The 27,500-nt window shown below is 36.4% G+C and overlaps 1 protein-coding gene across 1 annotated transcript in view; it reads right to left on the bottom strand.

Annotated features, from left to right (window-relative positions):
- srrm3 (serine/arginine repetitive matrix 3) overlaps positions 1 to 27,500 on the bottom strand; it is a 167,557-nt gene that overhangs the window by 13,431 nt on the left and 126,626 nt on the right. Inside the window, exons 7-11 of the mRNA XM_079815419.1 lie at positions 23,176 to 23,211; positions 22,862 to 22,912; positions 19,885 to 19,992; positions 17,739 to 17,919; positions 3,211 to 3,464 (exon numbers count right to left, since the gene is read on the bottom strand). Coding sequence (XP_079671545.1) covers positions 3,211 to 3,464; positions 17,739 to 17,919; positions 19,885 to 19,992; positions 22,862 to 22,912; positions 23,176 to 23,211 — 630 coding nt within the window. The remainder of the gene's footprint in view (positions 1 to 3,210; positions 3,465 to 17,738; positions 17,920 to 19,884; positions 19,993 to 22,861; positions 22,913 to 23,175; positions 23,212 to 27,500) is intronic.

Here is a 27,500-nt window from a genome sequence, read left to right as displayed (position 1 = left end):
GTTCACACCGAGGCGATTTTCGTGCGCGTTTGTAAGGATCGGTTTTGGTGCTAAGACAAAAGCTGAGATACACACCCCAGCAATTGAACAATAAAAGTCACTAATCTTGAGAGAAGATCTCACAGAAACTGTGTGACAACACCCTGACAAACATTCCTCCCCCCTCCCCATTTTGCCCTCTACTTGCCCTGTTTTCAAGTCACCAAATGCAGATATACCAGTGATGATGTCTCTTGTAAATCTATTGTTTTATCTCTTTCATGTTTGATGTCTTTTTAAAGGTCTCGGTGCGAATGGTAAAATGGTCTCAGTTTCACTGCAGTCACTAGTAGTATTAGAAAGATTGAAAACTAATGAGTATTCAGGAGTCTCTTCAAAGATATCTGATCCACTCCCCCAAAACCAGGTGGTTGTGTTGCAAATATTTACAACCCTTTTGTTCTAGTTGGAGTATTTAAGGCTGGGTAACCAAACTGAGGGGGGAATATTCTGTAGTCAGAACCCCATGTGGTGCCCAAACTGCATGTATTGTGCCAGACATGATGACTCTTTAAAATTATTTTCATATTGCTTTGCAATTGTGTTTTATGTTTTTACACTGATCAGTTGTGTACCATGGATTCTTGTTTACTTATTTACTTTTCCTGTCTGGCCAAAATAAATGTTAATCTTGATTTATCTTGTATGATTCTGAAATCATTATTTTAGTATGGATCGATGTATACTCGTTTATTACCGCAAAATCTAGTGTTATGACAGATCACACCGATGACGGCACGACTGAAGCATGGGGCGCAGCGTGCGCGATATTCCGATTTCTGACTATCGCTGGATTGGCAAGTTGCAGTTTGTGAATATTACTAAAATTACACTTTTTGTTGAGTGAGCATGTGCAACCACTTAAAGGTAAAATAGTCACTCTGCATCCTCTGACTAATATCAGAAGTAACCGTTTTGTGCCCGTGAGCGCGCGTCCGGAAGCGTCTTGTGCGATATTGGGTCTCTCGATGAACGAATATGAAAACTAGGAAGATACAAAGAAAATCAACGATCTAAATTAAATCGCAACTAATCGTAAAATCAGCTGATAAACTCTAAATGTAGCACACTTTATGGAGTCACTTAGAATTGGAGTCAGATAAAATTATTAATGGAGTCAGATTTAAAATGAGATATCAATAAATTCAGAGAACTTCACCGACAGGCTGAAAAGGCTTACACGCAGAATTCCTTTTGACCAAGCCATTAGTATCCGGTTTTTGGGCTAAATGGATGGAAGTTTACACGTTTATCGCCGCCGTTTAACACCTCGTGACTAAACAAAGGGCGCCAATGTGAGTGTGCACAACGCGCAAAACGCCAGGTGTAAAAGCGTCAAAACTCGTGAGCGTCGTAAAAGCATGTAAAAAACACCTTGGGTTAATTTTTTTGTTTTGACGTGGTGCGCTAAAAACTGTCCGACCAATGAGATCGGCGCTTTAGTTCACGGGCCTGGAGCGGCTGAAGTTACAGTAAAACACCACTTGGTGGCGCTCAAGCACAAAACGGTCTTGCCGAGCACACACTGATATGACGAAGAGGAAGTAAGCAGACAAAGAAGAAGGTGAGTTGCTAATGCTGCTTGCCAGTAAGCAAAAAGTGTGTGAATGGTTTGTCTCGTCCGCGCTGCTGGCCAATGGAGGTCGACGTCCGCACCTGGCGGCCATCTTGTCACCGTCAGCTCGCTCACTCCTAACATTGTGTTTTAATGGTGCATGTACTTTTTAAATAACCATAACTTAATAACTCAATTTTCTACCGATTTTCAAACGGTTTGGTTTGTTATAAACGTCAGAGATGTAGTTATGACACTGCATCCTTATGAATAATTATTCATAATTTGTTCAAGCATCCATAATTATAGCCACGTTAATTACGTTTGTAAGAAACCAAACCATTTGTAAATCCGTCAAGATTTCAGTGAGATAAGATTATTTGTGTTCAGATCACTCGCCTTACATCAGGAGCCTGTGACAAGATGGCCGCCGGTGATGACGTTAAAGACTCCGCCGTAAGACATCTTGCCGTATATCTATGGTTTTTGCAAGCACGTAAATACCATCTCTCTTCTTCTTCTGCGTGACAAGCGAGTGTCAGAAGCGTAAAGTGGCGCAGCACCACCTTGTGTATCGGGAGTGAACACAAAGAAGAGCCGAAAAACGTATCGAAAAACACTGACGAAAATAGTCCCGGTGTGCACAGGCCTGAAGACAGAAATGTGCACAAAAAAAAACGTTCATTTAAAATATATTTGCCACTGTTGGTGCTTTGGGCGGGGTCAGGGGTCAGCATGGGCACTGGTCAGTGGCTGTGCCGCCCCATACGCAACAAACTGAGATGCTCTGTGTATTCTGACACCTTTCTATCAGAACCAGCATTAAAGCTACACTGTGTGACTTTTTTAGTTTATTCTTAGCTAAAAACACTTAGTTCTTTCAAAAATATATGTGCTCATTAATGTATATTTACTACTTTCAAGTAATAAAGTATTCTCGTACGTTTATAATATGCCATTGTAAACACATACGGGTGAGGGTTTGAATGCGGGTCGCCATGTTGACTCTCCATCTTGAAAGTACATTAGCCAAAGAGGGACATACCCGTAAATTCAAGCTTCGCCTTTGGCGTTTTAACACTCGATGGCACCGTGTCCAATGTGGACGAGGACGAACTGGAAGCCATGTTAATCTTGGACTAAATCGGCCACCGTAGGAGTTAAAACGAAATCGGAATTGAGAGGAAGAGAAACTAATATTCACTGGAAGGTCATATACAAGTTCACGGCTAGATGGGGGAAAATATCACACAGTGTAGCTTTAACTTCTTGAGCCGTTTGAGCTCCAGTAGCTCGTCTGTTTGATCGGACCACACGGGCATCAATGAGCCGCCCATGAGCCTGTGGCCGGTTCTCCACTTTTGATAGAGACTGACCACTGCAGACCGGGAACACCCCACAAGAGCTGCAGTTTTGGAGATGCTCTGACCCGTCACAATCTGGCCCTCGTCAAACTCGCTAAAATCCTTACGCTTGCCCATTTCTCCTCTAACACATCAACTCTGAGGACAAAATGTTCACTTGCCGCCTAATATATCCCAGGTCTCATTCACTTCACCGGTCATACCGTTATGCCTGATCGGTGTAAATGTCATGCAATAATACGCTGTTCTTACTTCTTCTGACTCTTGGCTTTAGCGTGCGGCTCGTGCTGGGAGTCGCTGCTGTGGGCCGGCGAGCGGGACGTCTTCTCTCGAACCCTCGGCCTCCCGCCACGTCTCCCCGATGTCTCTGAGAGCGGCCCATCGTCTCCACAGCCATCTTCTCCCGCCGGGCTCTTGGGAAGGCCAAAGTGCTGTTTAACAGCTCTCAGATGAGGCGAGGCGAGCGTCTGACCGCTTGATGGAGACGGAGCCAGAGGGCGAAGCTTCTGTAGATGAATTATAACCAACAAACCAAAGGGGGAAAAGAAATAAATGTGAAAAAAAGAAACAAACAGAAAGAGAACAGTGAAATTAGAGTCTTTTTCCTCCTGGGCGAAAGAGCGTTTCGTGTACTTGGCAAAAAAACATCTAAAAGAAAGTGCTAGGATTGTTCTCTGGCTTATAGACAGTCCTCTATTGTGCAGCGCATGCAATACTCGGCATGCAAAACCATAATGATTTGAAAAGAATAGTCCCGGAAAAAGAAAATCGAAACAAAAGAGGGAAAGAGGGAAAATATAGATATATATATATATGCGTAACTGTGAAAGAAAAGTTCAGAGAGAATATAAAGAGCGACAGAGACTGGAATATAAATATACAGTAGAAGAGAAAGAGGACTTTTTCAATTTCAGAAAGAGCTACAAACAAAAAGGTGAAAAATAAAACTAGAAAATTAAAATAGACAACTTGACGGAACATCACAGAAATGGAAGGAACGAAATAAAGATTCACAAGAATAGATTCAATCGAATTAGAAAACAATTGGTCTTCTACTCAATAGAACTTGCTTGTGGATTTGTTTTGTCCTGCAGACAATTGCTGAGATGTGAACAGCGACCCATTTCCTGTTTTAATAGCTTTTTAAATGGTTATTCTGTTTTTCAACTCCCTTTTGGTTAACATCCACTTACCAATAAAGTGGTATTCCCTCCTTTAGTAGGTAAGGTATGAAGAGAAGGGAAAAGTGGGGCAACATAAGTGCATCATTAGATTCACAAAATGCAAGAGAAAAAGACACAACACCCTTCCCTGGATAGTGAGTATGAAACAATGCATGAAAATCAAACCAAAGAGAGAAAAAAAACACACACACACAAAAGAAATCAAATTCAAACGGATTTCACAGTGTGTGGGCTGGGACACCGATAGTTTGAACGGTTTTAAAACGGATGCTCTCGCTTTACCTCGGTAAAAAAAAAACTTTGATTGAATGTGCATTATGGGATTAAATTAAAGACCCCATGAAATGGCTCAATGAACTGTTATTTCTGATTGCCTCGTGTTGGCTTGTGTTTTAACCCTTAAACGCATACCGGGACGTCATCCCGTCCCCCTCAACATCAGCCTATTCCTCAATCTATTCATTATAAACAATGCAACAAGAAAAAAGTGTTTTGTCAAGTTTTCTAATCAACTGTTTCATAGGGTCGCTAGTGACCCGGGGTATGTAATAGTGCAAGTTTTTTTTCTCGCAGAGTGCAATTTACCTTTTATCCTCAAGGTGGCGATGTCTGATATACAATGATGATGTGATGAATGGGAAGTATCATCAGCAAAACTCGAAATGGCTCGGCGATTTAATGCAGAGCAAGTACTGATCAAAATATTAATTTTGAGATGGTGAAAATGAGCTAGTTGCTGAATGTACTGGGAAATCAAGCATCTGCTCAAATTCCAAAATGGATCAAAATATGCTTTGTGTTAGTCTTTCATAATTGTTATTAAAATATAAGGAGAGTTTTATACTAATCGTAGCTTCTGTGTTAGATATAGATCCGGGTCACTAAAGACCCGAATATGTAATAACGTGTCTATAAAAGACACGTTTTCTCATAATGCACCCAAAAATCAAAACGAGGACTTGAGAAATTGCATTTTGCATAAAGAAATCTATTTTAGGGAAAATAAAGTAAAAAAACAACAAAAACTGTTCAGCACATTTTAACCCGTATCTTTCCTTTATTTTGATGCAAAAAAATTAAGAACCATATATTATTTAAATTGAAAGGTATTCTACATTATGCATGCATAATTATTAATATTTATTAATTGTAAACAATGCAACAAGAAAAAACATTATAATAAACGAATGTCTGTTTTCTAATCAATTGTTTCATAGGGTCGCTAGTGACCCGGGGTATGTAATAGTGCAAGTTTTTTTTCTCGCAGAGTGCAATTTACCTTTTATCCTCAAGGTGGCTGTAACCTGTATATTTCTAACCTGTATATTTCCTTTATTTTGATGCAAAAAAATCAAGAACCATATATTATTGAAATTGGAAGGTATTCTACATTATGCATGCATAATTATTAATATTTATTCATTGTAAACAATGCAACAAGAAAAAAACATTATAAACGAATGTCTGTTTTCTAATCAATTGTTTCATAGGGTCGCTAGTGACCCGGGGTATGTAATAGTGTACTTTTTTTTTTTTGCGCAACAATAGTTGAGTGCAATTTAACTTTTATCCTCAAGGTGGCGATGTCTGGTATATAATGATGACGTGATGAATAGGAAGTTCATCAGCAAAACTCGAAATGGCTCGGCGATTTAATACAGAGCAAATTCCAAAATGGATCAAAATATGCTTTGTTTTATTTTTTCGTAATTGTTATTAAAATATCAGGAGAGTTTTATACTAATAGCAGCATCCGTGTTAGATATAGATCCGGGTCACTAAAGACCCGAATATGTAATAACGTGTCTATAAAAGACACGTTTTCTCATAATGCACCCAAAAATCAAAACAAGGGCTTAAGAAATTGCATTTTGCATAAAGAAGTCTATTTTAGGGAAAATAAAGTAAAAAAAAACAACAACTGTTCAGCACATTTTAACCCGTATCTTTCCTTTATTTTGATGCAAAAAAATTAAGAACCATATATTATTTAAATTGAAAGGTATTCTACATTATGCATGCATAATTATTAATATTTATTCATTGTAAACAATGCAACAAGAAAAAACATTATAATAAACGAATGTCTGTTTTCTAATCAATTGTTTCATAGGGTCGCTAGTGACCCGGGGTATGTAATAGTGTACTTTTTTTTTTTGCGCAACAATAGTTGAGTGCAATTTACCTTTTATCCTCAAGGTGGCTGTAACCTGTATATTTCTAACCTGTATATTTCCTTTATTTTGATGCAAAAAAATCAAGAACCATATATTATTGAAATTGGAAGGTATTCTACATTATGCATGCATAATTATTAATATTTATTCATTGTAAACAATGCAACAAGAAAAAAACATTATTATAAACGAATGTCTGTTTTCTAATCAATTGTTTCATAGGGTCGCTAGTGACCCGGGGTATGTAATAGTGTACTTTTTTTTTTTTGCGCAACAATAGTTGAGTGCAATTTACCTTTTATCCTCAAGGTGGCGATGTCTGGTATATAATGATGACGTGATGAATAGGAAGTTCATCAGCAAAACTCGAAATGGCTCGGCGATTTAATACAGAGCAAATTCCAAAATGGATCAAAATATGCTTTGTTTTATTTTTTCGTAATTGTTATTAAAATATCAGGAGAGTTTTATACTAATAGCAGCATCCGTGTTAGATATAGATCCAGGTCACTAAAGACCCGAATATGTAATAACGTGTCTATAAAAGACACGTTTTCTCATAATGCACCCAAAAATCAAAACAAGGGCTTAAGAAATTGCATTTTGCATAAAGAAGTCTATTTTAGGGAAAATAAAGTAAAAAAACAACAACTGTTCAGCACATTTTAACCCGTATCTTTCCTTTATTTTGATGCATAAAATCAAGAACCATATATTATTCTACATCATGCATGCATAATTATTCATATTTATTAATTGTGGTTAATTATGAAATATTTTGGGATATAATGTGATCTGGACATTTTGAAAGATTCACCCCTTTAGTTTTAGGCAGTGGCTATTTACATTAAGTGAAAAAAAACATATTTTCTTAGCGATAGATGCTATTTACACTAAGTGCAAGTAGCAATAATTTCTATTTACACTATGTAAAAATAGCAGTATTTTCTTTGCAATAAGTGTCAATAGCAGTTAGATGCTATTTATACCTATAATTAGTGGCAGATATTTGCACCTCATAGTTGTGCATTAAATGGTATGCCATAATAAGTGTAAAAAATTATTATATGGTAACACTTTATTTTACAGTGTCCTTGTTACATATGTTACATGTACTTACCATAGTAATAACAGTAAATTATGCATAATTACATGCAACTAGCCCTCAACCAAACCCTAACCCTGCCCTGACGTAAGATTAGTAAGTGTATGTATTTAATTATTATTACTCAGTACTTAAATATATAATTACACTGTAACTGACACCTTAAAATAAAGTGTCACCGATTATATTTATTCAAATTATTAAATGGATGCCGCCTTATTGGGACAATAAAATTATTAAACACACGTTAGACACTTTATGTCCACCTTTTTTTCTATTTGATGGGAAAGGGGAGTATAGTGAGTTCGGCAAAAGGCAGATTCGAACCCGGGGCGATTTACGTCACGCCTTACCCCTGTTCTATTGATACTGTTGAAAATCCAGTGTCTTCCATAGATTTGCCTGGCCCAATCAGACGTCAGTGGGCGGAGCTAGTGTAAATAGCCTCTGCCAACAAGGCTGTAAATAGACACTATGTTAGTTTTATAGCAAAACAACATTCAACTTGATTGCTTTTAAAACTCCAGCCACTTCCAGTTGATGTTTTGGAAGGGAAATAGGCCTAAAGAACGAGTGTTAGTGCATTTAAACACAGACTAATCATGATTTGCTTTTGCTAGTCGTATCAGTAGGTATTGTTTTGGTGCGTTCACACCGACGCGAATAAAGCGCTAAGCGTGAGTGATTTACATGTTAAGTCAATGCAAAGACACGAATAGACATTCTGCGGCATGGATTTCTGGCATTTGACGCGCGTATACGAGGTCGGACAGTCTGGTGAGTTGTAAAAAAACACTCTTTACTCAATTTGATATATATATATATATAAAACCTGGAAAACTTTGATTGGGATTTCATGGGGTCTTTAAAAAAGACTGAAATATTAATCCATCTGTTTCTTTAACCACAATGCTATAGATTAAAACATTCTAATGAGCATCAAAATGAAGCGGATTTCTGACCTCAGACACTAACTTAACCAAACAAAAAACCTTATAATACCATATATAGATATATCGGATGAAAGCAAGCTGAGCGTAAACCTCAAATACTTCAGAAGCAGCCCTTATGTATAAAAAAAATTAATTTAAATCAAAATAAAAGGAGGGTGACCAAAATCATATGACACGTACCATTTCACCAAAGACAAAAGGAATGCGACACAGACAGGAAATGCATTCTACCGAAAAATAATAATAATAATAATAATAATAATAATAATAATAAAACAAAACGCAGACAAGAGATGGACCTGTGGGGAGGACAGTGTACTGAAGACTGAAGCATGAAAGCAAAGGTATCAGATTGAGAGAGAGAGAGAGAGAGAGAAAAAAGGGCGAAATAGAGAATGAAAGAAGAGCAAACAGTTCTAAAAGGAAAACAATGAAAATCAACCCGCCAACCTTTGGTTTTCCTCAGATAAACAAAGAGAAAAAGAGAGAGAGACACTGATGTCAAGCTAGGGTGCTTGTCACATTCTCCACGTGCGTAGGCAGAGCGTTACCTACCTTCCGCTTCAATCAGTGACACGGATGCAATATCAACAAAACAAAGGAAGAAAAAGGAAAAACAAAAAGGAGAAAGGAAAATTCTCCGCAGCGAAATGGGAAAAAGACAATGAATTCTTTTAGTATCCAGGCTAAGATAATTGATCCACAGACTAAGGAGACAATTCCAACAAAACGAAAAAAAAAAGAAAAAAAAGAAAAAGTGGACAGACAAAAAAACCCAAACCAAACAAACGGAGAAATCAATCAGAAGCTCCGAAAGCAGTCTGTCTTTTTCGCTTGGACACATGTGCAGCCACATTCTACCGTATGATCTCAACAAATCGAGTTTGCTAGGAGGAACGGAAATATATATATCGATGGCCATGCATGCGGAATGTGGTTTGATGGGGAAAGAGAAAGCATGTCGGGACAACGGACAGCACAGATGGACGAGGGGTAGGACAAGGGCGTCAGGTGGAGGGTGGTCACTTCTAGGATGGAGAACTAACATCTCAAAGGGACCCCAGTCACGTTCAGAAGGCCTTATTCACATTGGTCTGCATGCGCTAGGAGAATTTAGTGCTTGTTCGTCTACATTTGCTCTCAGCAATTGTCAAGAGTCTTTCAAACAAAGGGTCGGGATGCCACATTGGGTTGGGTTCAACCGTCTATCTAAATGGCTTGGGTCCCTTTTAGTGTAACGACTTGACTAAAAATGATTTGTCATCGGCCTATTTAGTTTAGTTTAGTTTACTGAGCGTCCGTTTGTCCCTGTCAAACATCCAGACAAACATTACACCACTCAAATGTTGACAGGAAGGAAACAAACTGTACAATATAGAAATATAATATATATATAAAGTGCTACTGAAATTATACACAAGTGAGCATTTGAAACCATGTCGATGGAAACCGTCTGAAATCACCAATGGCGCTTGAACCGGCTCTTGTCATTAGAGAGAGATTTGACAGCCAAAAGAGAGAATTCATGAATCTGTAGATCTGTTTGACCACAGATGAAGAACTGGACACTGCTTTTCATTTTTTTGGGTGCAGAATTACACCCTATAAAATTGAATTTGCGTATGGTTGACATAATACATCAGCGTGTACACCATTCTGAAAAGGTCAAATCCCAAAACTGCTTGCCGAACTTACATTTAAATTACATGACTTTACCAATCAGTGATTGGCTCTTTTATTTCGAAGGCGGGGCTTATTCTGCCATTTTGCGCCGTCTTTCTATATATCGAGTTATGAATCAACAGGTGCATTTTTAACAAAATCTGCTTTGTCATTAAATATACAAAAATCTGCATATTGCACATTGAACGTGAAACCAAACAGGTATTGGTAAAACACTATATTGTGTCTAATTAAAGCTATAAGGATATAAATAAAAAATAAAAAATATGACAGTGATATTACACATAACAACTTTTGTACAATAAATTAAAACTGATATTGCTGGGTAAATTAACATATGTTCATTTGTTTTTAGGGAATAAAATCAATTTAGCCATACAAAAACATTAAATTGCATAAAACAAATATTTGGTAATTTACCCAACAATATCAGGTTGCATTATATATATATAATTTCATTTGTAAACAAAAATAATGTATATTTTATTGGAACATTGTACTCGTTTATATGTAAAGATATTATGCTCATACAATTAACAGACATATTGTGTTTTTGGATATATAATGCTTATAAAGAGATGCTAATAGTGTGTTGTAAATAATATTAAAAAAAATTTTGTTGGTATTTTATCCGTAAATGAAAATAATGTTAATTTTATTGGAACATTGTAGTTATCATGCTTGAAGTTTTACTAATTATGCTTATGAAGATTTATTATGCTCATAAAATTAAGACATATTATATTTTTGGATATAAAATACATTTAGCCATACAAAAACGTTATATTACATAAAAAAATAAAAAAATAAAATATATATATATATATATTGTAAAATGTAAATTTGACATCTATTGTATAATATAAAAAAATGTAAATTTGTTTTCCATGGTATTTTGTTTAGAAAAGTTGTAGTATCGTGTAAATTGTAAAATGAAAATAAAAATAATAATTTAATTCGTAAAACGATAATCATTTAAATTTTATTGGAACATAGTTTTTTTTCTAATTATGCTCATAAAATTAACAGACATATTGTGTTTTTGGATATAAAATACATTTAGCCATACAAAAACATTATATTACACATAAAAAATAATATATCTGTTATTTACCCAACAATATCAGTTTATTTTTCATGGTATTTATTGTAGAAAAGTTTAAGTGTGTTGTAAATTGTAAAAAAAAAAAAAAAAAAAAAAATTGTATTTTATTCGTAATTTAAATAATATTAATTTTATTGGAACATTGTAGTTATCATGCTTGAAGTTTTACTCATTATGCTTATGAAGACATTATGCTCATAAAATTAACAGACATATTATATTTTTGGATATAAAATACATTTAGCCATACAAAAACATTATATTACACATAAAATAAATAATGTATCTGTTAATTTACCCAACAATATCAGTTTATTTTTCATGGTATTTATTGTAGAAAAGTTTAAGTGTGTTGTAAATTGTAAAAAAAAAAAAAAAAAAAAAATTGTATTTTATCCGTAATTTAAATAATATTAATTTTATTGGAACATTGTAGTTATCATGCTTGAAGTTTTACTCATTATGCTTATGAAGACATTATGCTCATAAAATTAACAGACATATTATATTTTTGGATATAAAATACATTTAGCCATACAAAAACATTATATTACACATAAAATAAATAATGTATCTGTTAATTTACCCAACGACATCAGTTTTTCATGGTATTTATTGTAGAAAAGTTGTAATATGTTGTATTTTTTTTTATTGGAACATGTTTTTGAATATAATATCTTTTTGTATAAAAATACATCTTTCATTTATCCAGTGATATTAGTTTTTTATTTATTGTACAAAAGTTGTTGTAAGTAATGGAAAATGCATTAATTTGCATAGTTGTAAATCACTAATCAGCTGACAGAACATGCCATAAACTGGAGTGAATTATTGAAATAAACTGAATTACGGCCTATAGCGTTTCATTGACCTTTCCGAAACGGTGGCGCTGATGATGCGTCCAGATCAGCCGAATGCAGCATCCACAGGTTTCTGATCTGTGATTGTACCATTCAGACTCATTCATCCTCTCAGCAGAACCAGGAATGACAGCTGATTGGCTAAAAGCGTCTGAGGGATTGGCCAATGAAAACCATCGGCTCGTGATTGATAACTCTTCACCTTACAATAAAGAAAATGATCGTATTACAGCAGGGTCACAGATCATCGGCTCTTTGAACACCTGATACACATCTGGAAAAGGGTGGCTACGGTAAAACTGAGCAGAAAATGAGAGTTTCAACTGTATTGACAAGAAAAGACATACCCATTTAATCTACTCGGTCCAGTTCCAAATCATATGAGTGCTTTTTACACAAACAAGACAGAAAAGTTTGGGCATTTATTCGTGGGAAGAGATCATGTGAATTCACAGAGGACAAGAAATCAATAAAACAGAGGGATGAATTCAGCAAATGAAAGAGAAAGAGAGCATGAGAACTTCTGAGAAACTGCATGCAAACCGTCCGGGATAAGTGTCCGGATATCTGTACCATTCCTCATCGCTAATCTCTCCGCACGCAGGTCAAAGTTGAGATGTTATGAATATATACAGAACCGTCATGCATATTTAAAATGAGTACTTTCAGCACAATTACTCTATAAAAGATGGATTTCCCCCTTCGATGTCTTTGAATATATAATGTGTGGGATACTATAAAACCTACAAACAAACGTGTGTTTTATACCTGAATCTCTAGCGTGAGCAGGAATATTAAAAATATCAGTAACACTTTACAATAAGGACGAATGTTTTTAACATTAGTTAATGAAAATGAGTTATTTTTAAATCATGTTATATTTATAGTTTGTTCATGTAAGTTCACACACACTGAAAATAAATTGCTGTAGAAACTGTTATAACTCCAATAATTACAAAAAAATTATATTTCAAGTAGATAAAATGAAACATATTCCTATAATCTTTGTTTTATTCACGACTGCAGTGCATTAACTAATGAAATTAGCATGAGCTACTGTATAATTAATAAATGCTGTAGAAGTATTGTTCATTATTAGTTCTAGTTCTACTAATTTAGTTCATTAATAGGGGCTTTCGCACTGTTAAGAATCATAAACCCGGCGCAATGTGAAGCCAGACACGACGCAAGTGTTTTTTGCTAGTTTCGTCCAGCTCCACGTTTGTTTAAATATCAAATATCAAATGGGCGTCTGGTCTGAACCAGGTGTGTTCAGGAGCATTGTTGTGTTGCTATTGTGAGGAACTGGAAACCACTGCGACCAACACACACCTGCTCTAAAGTCAATAGCGCAGTATTTGTTGTGTTGTTTAAAGGGTGTGTTAGTAATATGAGCCTATAGGCGGAGCACAACGCGCGTACACACACAGGGACGCAGCACACACACATTATTAAATATTAAAAATAAAAGTATTCCTCTCTGGAGAAGCGTTCAGTCTCTCCTCATGTAAATAGTGAATCCATCATGGTGTGAGCGCAATTGGCTTTTAAAGGGAAAGGGAGATGAGACTCTGATTGGTTTATTGCACGTTATGCCCAAAACACACCCATGACTCATTAAGAGACGAGGGACAGTTTTTGTCATCGTTAAACTAGCAAAAGTAGATTCGGACACGCCCTAAGTGCACCTGCGCCGAGCGCTTCAGATCATGCACTCAGATTGTTAAAATAGGGCCCTTAATGTTCCTTTACGATTATTTTCCAGGTTGCATTCGTACCGCCAATAGAAATGTAACATAAGCTGTCACTTCCAGACTTTTATTTTGAAGGTGTGGCAGACTTTTATTTTGAAGGTGTGGCAGACTTTTATTTTGAAGATGTGGCAGCTTTTATTTTGAAGGTGTGGCAGACTTTTATTTTGAAGATGTGGCAGCTTTTATTTTGAAGGCGTGGCAGACTTATTTTTGAAGCTGTGGCAGACTTTTATTTTGAAGGCGTGGCAGACTTATTTTTGAAGCTGTGGCAGACTTTTATTTTGAAGATGTGGCAGACTTATTTTTGAAGCTGTGGCAGACTTTTATTTTGAAGCTGTGGCAGACTTTTATTTTGAAGATGTGGCATACTTTTATTTTGAAGGCGTGGCAGACTTTTATTTTGAAGTAAGTAAATGGTATATGGGAAAGTATCATAGCCAGAGGTGCACATAAGTAACTAAATAAAAAATGACTAAATAAAGTGCAATAATGTTATTATTAATTATTTTATTTTTATAGGCAAGGCATATAAAAGGCATTATTTATTTTATTATAATTATATTTAATGGGTCACACTATGTGCAGTATATATATATATATATATATATATATATATATATATATATATATATATATATATATATATATATATATATATATATATATATTTATTTTTTTATTTTTTTATTTTATTTTTTTAGTTAATTGGAAACTATACCTACAAATACAAATATTTTAGGCATTTTGAGAGTTAAGCGAAATCAACTGGATTATGTTATTTGCATTACTTCATGGCAGTGGGCGGAGCTAAAGAGCTAATTTTGGCGCGTTTTGCTGATTGGTGGAATTCTCTGCACAGCATCATGGGTAATGTAGTTTTTCACCACGAATTCCACTTTTTCCACAGCTGAAATAATGCTCGCTGATGGCTTCAACAGAAACAAATATCATCGATTAACAACCTCGTTTATCACAGTAGGACTATTTTTAAAACATTTTAAGTTATCGTTAAAAATCAATTTCCCTATGGATGAAACTGTTGCACTGTTTTGTGCTGGGATAGACTCTGAAGTCTGAGATAATGCAGTTCGCCCAAAATAACTCAAATCGTTCCCAGTTCCTGTATTTATTAATGCAGGAATATGTGTATTTATGTATTTATTTGCACATTTATTTATATATTTATTTATGCAGGAATATGTGGATCTATGTATTTATTTGTACATTTATTTATGTATTTATTTATGCAGGAATATGTGGATCTATGTATTTATTTGTACATTTATTTATATATTTATTTATATATTTATTAATGCAGGAATATGTGGATTTATTTGCACATTTATTTATATATTTATTTATGCAGGAATATGTGGATCTATGTATTTATTTGTACATTTATTTATGTATTTATTTATGCAGGAATATGTGGATCTATGTATTTATTTGTACATTTATTTATATATTTATTTATATATTTATTAATGCAGGAATATGTGGATTTATGTATTAATTTATATATTTATTTATGCAGGAAAATGTGGATTTATGTATTTATTTGTACATTTATTTATATATTTATTTATATATTTATTAATGCAGGAATATGTGGATTTATGTATTTATTTATTTATAAATTTATTTATGCAGGAATATGTGGATTTATGCATTTATTTATATATTTATTAATGCAGGAATATGTGGATTTATGTATTTATTAATATATTTATTTATGCAGGAATGTGTGGATTTATGTATTTATTTGCACATTTATTGATATATTTATTAATGCAGAGATATGTGTATTTATGTATTTATTAATATATTTATTTATGCAGGAATATGTGTATTTATGTATTTATTTGCACATTTATTTATATATTTATTAATGCAGGAATTTGTGTATTTATGTGTTTATTTGTACATTTATTTATATATTTATTAATGCAGAGATATGTGTATTTATGTATTTATTAATATATTTATTTATGCAGGAATATGTGTATTTATGTATTTATTTGTACATTTATTTATATATTTATTAATGCAGAAATATGTTGATTTATGTATTTATTTACACATTTATTTATATATTTATTAATGCAGAAATATGTGTATTTATGTATTTTTATTTGCACTTTTATTTATATATTTATTAATGCAGGAATATGTGTATTTATGTTTTTATTGTACATTTATTTATATATTTACTAATGCAGAAATATGTGTATTTATGTATTTATTTGCACATTTATTTATATATTTATTAATGCAGAAATATGGGGATTTATGTATTTATTTGCACATTTATTTATATATTTATTAATGCAGGAATATGTGTATTTATGTTTTTATTGTACATTTATTTATATATTTACTAATGCAGAAATATGTGTATTTATGTATTTATTTGCACATTTATTTATATATTTATTAATGCAGAAATATGTTGATTTATGTATTTATTTACACATTTATTTATATATTTATTAATGCAGAAATTTGTGTATTTATGTATTTATTTGCACATTTATTTATATATTTATTAATGCAGAAATATGTGGATTTATGTATTTATTTGCACATTTATTTATATATTTATTAATGCAGGAATATGTGTATTTATGTATTTATTTGCACATTTATTTATATATTTATTAATACAGGAATATGTGGATTTATGTATTTATTTGTACATTTATTTATATATTTACTAATGCAGAAATATGTGTATTTATGTATTTATTTGCACATTTATTTATATATTTATTAATGCAGAGATATGTGGATTTATGTATTTATTTGTACTTTTATTTATATATTTATTAATGCAGAGATATGTGGATTTATGTATTTATTTGCACATTTATTTATATATTTATTAATGCAGAAATATGTGGATTTATGTATTTATTTGCACATTTATTTATATATTTATTAATGCAAGAATATGTGTATTTATGTATTTATTTGCACATTTATTTATATATTTATTAATACAGGAATTTGTGTATTTATGTATTTATTTGTACATTTATTTATATATTTATTAATGCAGGAATTTGTGTATTTATATATTTATTTGCACATTTATTTATATATTTATTAATGCAGAAATATGTTGATTTATGTATTTATTTACACATTTATTTATATATTTATTAATGCAGAAATGTGTGTATTTATGTATTTATTTGCACATTTATTTATATATTTATTAATGCAGGAATTTGTGGATTTATGTATTTATTAATATATTTATTTATGCAGGAATATGTGTATTTATGTATTTATTTGCACATTTATTTATATATTTATTAATACAGGAATTTGTGTATTTATGTATTTATTTGTACATTTATTTATAGATTTATTAATGCAGAGATATGTGGATTTATGTATTTATTTGCACATTTATTTATATATTAATGCAGGAATATGTGGATTTATGTATTTATTTATATTGATACATCCGCCATTAGTTCCAGGAACTAAAGAGGTTCCTCCAGTGCGAAAGCCCCAAATGTTGACAAATGAAACCTTAATGTAAAGTGTCACCAAAATATCTGTTATTAATCTGATCAAGGCATTTTTAATGGGATGTTACCCAACACCAGCCATCGAGTTATTGGCGACAGACGCCACAAACGTGCCTTCGGGAGGCGGATGGAGCCCACAATGTTTCCGATCCACATTTCCACTCATTCTCTTTCTAGAACTGAAAAAGTCAACATGGCTCGCACGTGAAATAAAGCATGATGGACATCTGCCTCGACCAAACAAAAACCCTTCCCAGCGGACACAGAAATGGCTTGAGGAACTGAAAAACTCACAAAATGGAGCCAAAGAGGGAAAAGAGATCAGCTCACACAGTGTGTGTGTGTGTGTGTGTGTGTGTGAGGGATTATTTGTCTAAACGGCCGAAGACAGATGGAGGTAAAGTAGAGGAGACTACATACATCGTTCCCTTTATTCGCCTCCGTGTGATTGACTCCAGAGTCTTTGCCGTTGCGGACACGGACGCTGTGGTTCCCATTCTGCCACGTGATTGGCTGGTCGTCGCCGGGGGGCGGCGGTGGGCTGTGGGCGGCGTGACTTCCTTCCTGTTTGTGCCTGTCGTTCTTGCACTTTGCATTGGATCTGAGAGGTCAGATTGAAAACGGTGGAAAAATATAAAACTACTAATTTACAAAATATGCATACATATACAAATATTTAAAATATTATTAAGCTATTTTGGCACAGCATTATTTCAACTGGTTGTCAGTGAATTTCTAGATGGTTACTAGGATGTTGTGGGTGGTTTCTATGGTGTTGCTATGCAGTTATTACAATGTTTCTACTGGTTGTCAGATGATTGCTAGATGGTTACTAGGATGTTGTGGGTGGTTTCTAGGGTGTTGCTATGCAGTTATTACAATGTTTCTACTGGTTGTCAGATGATTGCTAGATGGTTACTAGGATGTTGTGGGTGGTTTCTAGGGTGTTGCTATGCAGTTATTACAATGTTTCTACTGGTTGTCAGATGATTGCTAGATGGTTACTAGGATGTTGTGGGTGGTTTCTAGGGTGTTGCTATGCAGTTATTACAATGTTTCTACTGGTTGTCAGATGATTGCTAGATGGTTACTAGGATGTTGTGGGTGGTTTCTAGGGTGTTGCTATGCAGTTATTACAATGTTTCTACTGGTTGTCAGAGGATTGCTAGATGGTTACTAGGGTGTTGTGGGTGGTTTCCAGGGTGTTGCTATGCAGTTGCTACAATGTTTCTACTGGTTGTCAGAGGATTGCTAGATGGTTACTAGGGTGTTGTGGGTGGTTTCCAGGGTGTTGCTATGCAGTTGCTACAATGTTTCTACTGGTTGTCAGAGGATTGCTAGATGGTTGCTAGAATGTTTTAGATGTTACTAGGGTGTTGTGGGTGGTTTCCAGGGTGTTGCTATGCAGTTGCTACAATGTTTCTACTGGTTGTCAGAGGATTGCTAGATGGTTGCTAGATTGTTTTAGATGTTACTAGGGTGTTGTGGGTGGTTTCCAGGGTGTTGCTATGCAGTTGCTACAATGTTTCACCTGGTTGTCAGAGGATTGCTAGATGGTTACTAGGGTGTTGTGGGTGGTTTCCAGGGTGTTGCTATGCAGTTGCTACAATGTTTCTACTGGTTGTCAGAGGATTGCTAGATGGTTGCTAGGGTGTTCTAGATGGTTACTAGGGTATTGTGGGTGGTTTCCAGGGTGTTGCTATGCAGTTGCTACAATGTTTCTACTGGTTGTCAGAGGATTGCTAGATGGTTGCTAGATTGTTTTAGATGTTACTAGGGTGTTGTGGATGGTTTCCAGGGTGTTGCTATGCAGTTGCTACAATGTTTCTACTGGTTGTCAGAGGATTGCTAGATGGTTGCTAGGGTGTTCTAGATGGTTACTAGGGTATTGTGGGTGGTTTCCAGGGTGTTGCTATGCAGTTGCTACAATGTTTCTCTTGGTTGTCAGAGGATTGCTAGATGGTTACTAGGGTGTTGTGGGTGGTTTCCAGGGTGTTGCTATGCAGTTGCTACAATGTTTCTACAGGTTGTCAGAGGATTGCTAGATGGTTGCTAGGGTGCTCTAGATGGTTACTAGGGTGTTGTGGGTGGTTTCCAGGGTGTTGCTATGCAGTTGCTACAATGTTTCTACTGGTTGTCAGAGGTTTGCTAGGTGGTTGCTAGATTGTTTTAGATGTTACTAGGGTGCTGTGGGAGGTTTCCAGGGTGTTGCTATGCAGTTGCTACAATGTTTCTACTGGTTGTCAAAGGATTGCTAGATGGTTGCTAAGTTGTTTTAGATGGTTACTATGGTTTTGTTGGTGGTTTCCAGTGTGTTGCTATTCATTTGGTGAAATATTTCAACTGGTTGTCAGTGCATTTCTAGACGGTTGCTAGGGTGTAAAGAGCTATTTTGGCACATCATTATGGGTAATGTAGTTTTTCACCATGCTTTTCTGTGATGAAAGTGCCGACTAATACCACATTAGCACAGTCTTACTGTAGTGACTATAGTGTTTTGGGCCCCCCAAAACACCCCCCCCCTGCATGTTTGTTGGAGGGCCTGTGAAATGGAGATAAGAGGCACCTGCTGGGTGATCTGGAGAGGCTGGCGGTGGAGGAGACGGATCCGCTGCGGGAACTACAGCAGCTGCCTCTGTGCTGAGAGCTCCTGCTGGGAGAGTCGGCGGAACACCTGCGGAAACACACAGACACACAGACACAATGACGTCACACACTCACACACTCCAGCCACAGCGCTTCAGTCACTCTCACAGGAACGCATTCATTGGCAATCCATGCATATGGCGGACATGAAATTGTGAGTGCTTGTTGGGTGTTGTGGGTGGTTGCCAGGGTGTTGCTATGCAGTTGCTACCATGTTTCGACTGGTTGTCAGTGCATTTCTAGGTGGTTGCTAGGGTGTTCTACATGGTTACAAGGGTGTTGCAGTTAATACAATGTTTCACCTGGTTGTCAGAGGACTGCTAGGTGGTTGCTAGGGTGTTTTAGATGGTTACTAGGGTGTTGTGGGTGGTTTCCATGGTGTTGCTATGCAGTTGCTACAATGTTTCGACTGGTTGTCAGAGGATTGCTAGATGGTTGCTAGGGTGTTGTGGGTGGTTTCCAGGGTGTTGCTATGCAGTTGCTACAATGTTTCTACTGGTTGTCAGAGGATTGCAAGATGGTTGCTAGGGTGTTTTAGATGGTTACTAGGGTGTTGTGGGTGGTTGCCAGGGTGTTGCTATTAATTTGCTGAAATATTTCGACTGGTTGTCAGTGCATTTCTAGGTGGTTGCTAGGGTGTTCTACATGGTTACAAGGGTGTTGTGGGTTGTTTCCAGGGTGTTGCTATGCAGTTGCTACAATGTTTCGACTGGTTATCAGAGGATTGCTAGATGGTTGCTAGGGTGTTCTAGATGGTTACTACGGTGTTGTGGGTGGTTTCCAGGGTGTTGCTACGCAGTTGTGACAATGCTTTGTTTGGTTGTAAGAGCATTGCTAGGTGGTTGCTAGGGTGTTCTACATGGTTACAAGGGTGTTGTGGGTGGTTGCCAGGGTTTTGCTATGGATTTGCTAAAAAAAATTAAATGGTTGTCAGTGTATTGCTAGTTTGTTGCTAGGCTGTTATATATGATTACTATGGTGTTGAGTGTGGTTGCCAGGGCTTCGCTATGGATTTTTTCAAATGTTTTAAATGGTTGTCAGTACATTGCTAGTTGGTTGCTAGGGTGTTCTATATGGTTACTACATGTTGTGTGTAGTTGCCAGGAAGTTGCTATGGATTTGCTCAAATGTTTTAAATGGTTGTCAGTGCATTGCCAGTTGGTTGCTAGGGTGTTCTATATGATTACTATGGTGTTGAGTGTGGTTGCCAGGGCTTCGTATGGATTTTTTCAAATGTTTTAAATGGTTGTCAGTACATTGCTAGTTGGTTGCTAGGGTGTTCTATATGGTTACTACCATGTTGTGTGAGGTTGCCAGGATGTTGCTATGGATTTGCTCAAATATTTTCAATGGTTGTCAGTGCATTGCTAGTTGGTTGCTAGGGTGTTCTATATGGTTACTACCATGTTGTGTGAGGTTGCCAGGATGTTGCTATGGATTTGCTCAAATATTTTCAATGGTTGTCAGTGCATTGCTAGTTGGTTGCTAGGGTGTTCTATATGGTTACTATGATGTTGTGTGTGGTTGCCAGGGTTTCACGATGGATTTGCTCAAATGTTTTAAATGGTTGTCAGTGCATTGCTAGTTGGTTGCTAGTGTGTTCTATATGGTTACTATCGTGTTGTGTGTGGTTTCCAGGGTGTTGCTATGGATTTGCTCAAATGTTTTCAATGGTTGTCAGTGCATTGCTAAGTGGCTGCTAGGGTGTTCTAAAATCTAGATTGTTACTAGGGTGTTGTGGGTGATTGCCGTTGTTATGCAGTTGATAAAATGTTCTGAGTAGTTGGTTGGGCACCTAGTGGTTGCTAGGGTGTTCTAGATAGTCACTAGGGTGTTGTGGGTGGTTGCCAGGGTGTTTCTATTCATCTGCTGAAATATTTAGACTGGTTGTCAGTGCATTGCTAGGTGGCTGCTAGGGTTATCTAGAATCTAGATTGTTACTAGGGTGTTGTGGGTGGTTGCCAGGGTGTTGCTATGAAGTTGCTAAAAATGTTCTGAGTGGTGTGCATTACTGGGTGGTTGCTAGGGTACTCTATAATCTAGATAGTTACTAGGGTGTTGTGGGTGGTTGCCAGGGTGTTGCTATGAAGTTGCTAAAATGTTCTGAGTGGTGTGCATTACTGGGTGGTTGCTAGGGTACTCTATAATCTAGATAGTTACTAGGGTGTTGTGGGTGGTTGCCAGGGTGTTGCTATTCATTTGCTGAAATATTTAGACTGGTTGACAGTGCATTGCTAGGTGTTTTCTAGGGTGTTCTAGATGGTTACTAGGGTTTTGTGGGTGGTTGTTGCTATAGGGTTGCTAAAAAGTTTTAAATGTGGCTGTCAAGTCATTGCTAGTTGGTTGCTAGGGTGTTCTAGATGGTTGCTATGGTGTGGTGGGTGGTTGCCAGGGTGTTGTTACGCAATTGCTAAAATGTTGGTGTTCTTTAGATGGTTACTAACATTTTGGTGGGTGGTTGCTGAGGTGTTGCTATGCACTTGCTAAAAAGTTCTGAGTGGTTGTTGGGCATTGCTTGTTGGTTGCTAGGATGTTCTAGATGGTTACTAGGGCATTGTGGGTGGTTGCCAGGGTGTTGCTATGCATTTGTTGAAATATTTTGAATGCTCATCAGTGAAACCTAAGTGGTTGCTCGGTTGTTTTAGATTTAGTTATATAGTTTATATTGTGTTGAGGTTGCCAGGGTGTTGCTATGCAGTTGCTAAGGTATTCTAGATGGTTGCAATGTGCCAACTTACTATCCCATGTGAAAAATCACAACTCTGATTGCTTAGATCACTATAATTAAATGATTAAACTCTGTAATCAATGCATTGGATTTTCATGGTCAGATCGAGGCGTATTAATACTGAACATTTGATCTTTTTAGAGAAGTAAACAGCAGAATAAACACTCACCTCTTCTTCTGTTTGTTCTTGTCTTTGTGTTTGATTTTGGGGCTGCCAGATCTGAAAGGAGAAAACAAACAAGAACTCAATAAAGGAGTGGGTCACACATTCACATTTGAAATGTAATCGAAAGGTTTATATTAGTCTGATGCAAAACAGACTAAAGTTGTGATTACAAAGCACCAACTGCATCACTGAGCACTTGAAAGAAATAATCACTGGATGTGACAATGTTTACCAGGCACTGAATATTTAAATATGCCTGTAAAGTAGACGTTGTTAGACCAATATGAGTCCAGAACAGTTCCAAAGCAGTTGTTTACCTGTGTCTCCTCTTCCTCCTTGAGCCAGATGTGGACCTGAGACAGAGGGATTCGACATTAGATTGTGATCACCAGCTGTTTACATCAGTGGATTTTGCAGGAAGTGCTGCTACTTTTAAAGGAACACGCTGACTTTTTGGGACTTTAGCTTATTCACCGTATCCCCAAGAGTTAGATTAGTCCATACACACCATTCTCATCTCCGTGCGTGCCATAACTCTGTCTGACGCACCCACCGTTAGCCTAGCTTAGCATAAAGACTGGAGGTAAATGGCTCCAGCTAGCCTACTGTTCAATAAATGACGTATAAGCCTAGAAAATCGCAACTTTTCATTTTCCGTCGGTCTTAGTACACAATGTAACTACACACATCACAACACGTAAATAGGAAAATGTTGGCGTTATTTTGTCACTTATTAAGCAGTAGGCTAGCAGGAGCCGTTTACCTCCAGTCTTTGTGCTAAGCTAAAGTCTCAAAAAGTCGGTGTGTTCCTTTAAACATGTCTGAATGTCACTGCATAAAACAATCTAGTGTTGATAACTTGCTTCATTCATGCATTAAAAATCACAGAAACACCAGCCGACACAGAAAAGTAAAGTTAGCAAAGAGAAAAGAAACCTGCTGCATTTAAAGGTGCAGTGTGTAGTATTTATGAGGATCTATTGACAGAAATGCAATATAATATACATAACTATGTTTTCAGTGGTGTATAAAGACTGTTATGTTTTTATTACCTTAGAATGAGCCGTTTCTATCTACACACACCACGGGTCTCCTTACAGTGAAGCCGCCATTTTGTGCCGCCATGTTTCTACGGTAGCCCTAAAGGGACAAACTTCTCTACAGAGCGCTAGCTACTCTCTGCTGTCTCAGACGAGGACATCTTTGTCCTGTGTAGGCCACCGTAGCTTCTCTATGTGCTTCAAAAGGGAGGGGTGAGCGATTGCAATTCGCAACCTCACCACTAGATGCTGCCAAAATTTACACTGCACCTTTAAATTATATTTTATATCTAATGCTTTTTCACTTTTTCAACTTTAGTTAGTGTGTAATGAGCATAAAAAAGATCTGCAAGGTTACAAAGCTCAATGCTAAGGGAGATCTTTGGTGTTTATGCTACAAAAATGGCAAAACGATGTTTGGAACGATGGATTTTATGGGTGTCATACTCTCATTAAGTTAGTGATAGCTACAAACCTGATTAGCTAATAGTTCTCACGTCATGTAACAGTGTAGGTCAAAAACACATAAACGAAAGTCTGTATTTCAGTGCATCTCTCCATATTAAACTGGTTGTCATCGCTTGCATTGAGATCTATAAACCCCCCCTATAATTTGTTTTTGATCTATAATTTAGATCTATAATTTGTTTTTGTATACATTTTTGATATTTCTGTGAGTTTAGATATGTTTAAAGGGATAGTTCAGCCAAAAATGAAAATTAACCCATGATTTACTCACCCTCAAGTCATCCGAGGTGTATATGACATTCATCTTTCAGACGAATATAATCTGAGTTATATTAAAAATGTTCAGGCTAATCCAAGCATTATAATAGCAGTAATAGTTGCTCTGTTTTTGAAGTCCATAAAAAATCGCCTTCTGAAGCGAATCGATGCGTTTGTGTAAGAAAAATATCCATATTTTAATTTTAAAAAATGACTCTGCCATCAGCCGTCCCCACGCCATAACTTCTGACGAATAAGGTCAAAATACCGGCGCGATCATAGATGTATACATAGATTCCTCATTAGTGCCTGCGCGGATCAGTCAAATGAGGCATCTACGTATATATATCTTTGATCACGCCAGTATTTTGACCTTATTCGCCGGAAGTTATGGCGCTGGGAATACTAGATGACGTTCGTCTGATAAGAGGTAAATAAATAACATAAATACTGTTGGGTTTCTCTCAGAAACCGATCGTTTCGTGTCTTAAGACATCAATGTTTCGCCTCGAGCCGCATGGTTTAATAAGGATTCGTATGTCTATGTGCTCTCATACTCTAAAATATCCCCATTGACATCATTATACGACTGACACACTGCAACGGTTGAGTTAAAAATCTTCATTTGTGTTCTACTGAAGAAACAAACACACCTACATCTCTGATGCCCTGTGGGTAAGCAGATAAACATAAACAATTTGTTTTTGGGTGAACTATCCCTTTAAGGCTAACATAGTCATACTAAAAGCTAAAAAAGTCAAATTTTGATTTCAGTGGGCCTTTAAAGCGCACTTCTTATGCTCTGTTTATTCAGCTCTTATGGTGAAAAAAGACGCAATATACTTCATAAACCATCAGTAAAGTTTGGCCATCATTCAGACGGGGTGTCCAAAAACATTTTGGGATGCGGTTTTCACACCGACAGTCATTGTAAGACAGTTAGCAACTCTGTTTGTTTGTCCGAGTTAGCAACAGTACCTAAGGGGGGCGGGGCTTACGATAAGTCAATTAAATAAGTATAAATCAGGCTTGCACTGGTTTGAAATTGCTGCTATTTACATCTGAGCGGGGCGGGACTTTTCCAAAACACGCACTATAAGCAGTGTCAATCAAAACACACAGGGCCAGCTAACCAATCACAGCACATTTCGGATTTCGGAAGGAGGAGCTTCATCGAAACATCGTTCGACCAGACTTGTAAGCTGTAATTATGCGTTTTTTGAACAATCAAGCGTGAAAATGTTTGAGTATTCGAGTACAAAACTTTGTAAAAGGCATCAATATTTGTGGGGTCAATGTATGTTGTAATAAAGATATGAAAATAGTTCAAATGCATCTGTTTGAACAATTAACGTATGCCTTCGCTGCAAGATTTGGGGTTCGTTTGAGAGCTTTAACACACCATATAAACCACAGTTACACCTTTAAATGACTTTGCTCAATCCATACTGAAAGGAAAATATGCTCTCTATCACACTTTTACCTAGCCTGGATGCCAGCCGAATTTAGCCCCGCCCACAAAAAATTTTGCTCGGGCAATTCGGTCTGGACTCGCTCCATAGAGGAGGAATTATGCCCGAACAGAAACTGTTCGGACCAATGAAATTGTCAGGGCGGGCTTTAGACGATGATGGACAGATGATCAACAGTAGCGTAATCATCCACGTCATCGAAGGCTCTTGGGTTGAATTTGCTCTTATCCTAAACGGAGAACTTGTTCGTATATGCGTTCACCTTCACTAGTTCTCTCAGAAACGATGATCGTGTTGGTAAGTACTCTGTGTATCCTTAAATTATTTTATTACTGCCAAAGATCGTTTACACTCATCTTTTTCTTGTAACGTTACTTAATCCAGCGTGCGTGCAGACAGGGTTTCCAAGTGTTTTTGCAATGTCGCGCACAATTGCTACTCAAAACTATAGCCCAAAACTATAACTTTCCGGGGGGTTCTCCAGAAAAAAATGGCGTTTGGTTGGCAAAATATGTTATTTTGGCAAGGTTGCCTGCTAAAATTCGCATTCCTGGGTTTATATAATCACATAATTGGGGTCGCTTCAACCCGCGGACATGGAGAAAAACACGGACTTGGTAACAGTGCAGTTGAGTTCTGTTGACATTTGACAACTAACGTTACGCGTCGCTCCGTTGCTCTGATTGGTTGTGGGTCTATCCAATTGAGGTCTTTCCTGGCTCGGTTAAAACACGCCCCATAATCAAAGCTCAATGGAGCGGTACCAGACTCATATTCTGACTAGAATTGAGTATGGCCACGCCAGGCTAACTTTTACCCTCACACACAGTCTGAAGCTGCTCTGATAAGACATCTACACCATGTTTCTGTAGTGTGTACGCTATTATATAAATCTGACAGCACTGACAAACATCCGACAGTCCCGTCATGCTCGTCTGATGTGGGAAAAGCTCAGAAGAGGTGAAGTAGTAATAAAGCCGTCACGGTAACGTGAGATGAATTAAAATGATCTGTCCTTTACAGAGAAGATTACACAGACATGCGGAATATGCAGCATGTGAGTAGTGTTGGATTACAAATTTATACATTGTTATATCTAGGTTCCAATGTAATAGAATATAACTGAAAACATTATCTATATTTGTGTTTTACATTTTGAAGTAAACTTGAGGAAATTCTAAGGTCAGGCCGTGTAAGTGTTTGAGACATTAAGTCTTTTGTCTTTATGCACTTCCTGACTATTTACCATGACAAGTTTAGAGCAATACTGCCTGAGTGATTGGATTAGCATCTATGCATTTGAATGACACTGTTATGCTGATTGAATTAGGACAGGTCACACCGTTATGTCTAAGGTGTGTCTTTTACCTACACAACATTTGCATTCCTTTGTTTGAATGTCTC

The sequence above is a fragment of the Gobio gobio genome (genome assembly GCF_949357685.1).
Source record: "Gobio gobio genome assembly, chromosome: 4".
NCBI lineage: Eukaryota > Metazoa > Chordata > Actinopteri > Cypriniformes > Gobionidae > Gobio > Gobio gobio.
This window is presented reverse-complemented; position numbering and strand designations above follow the sequence as displayed.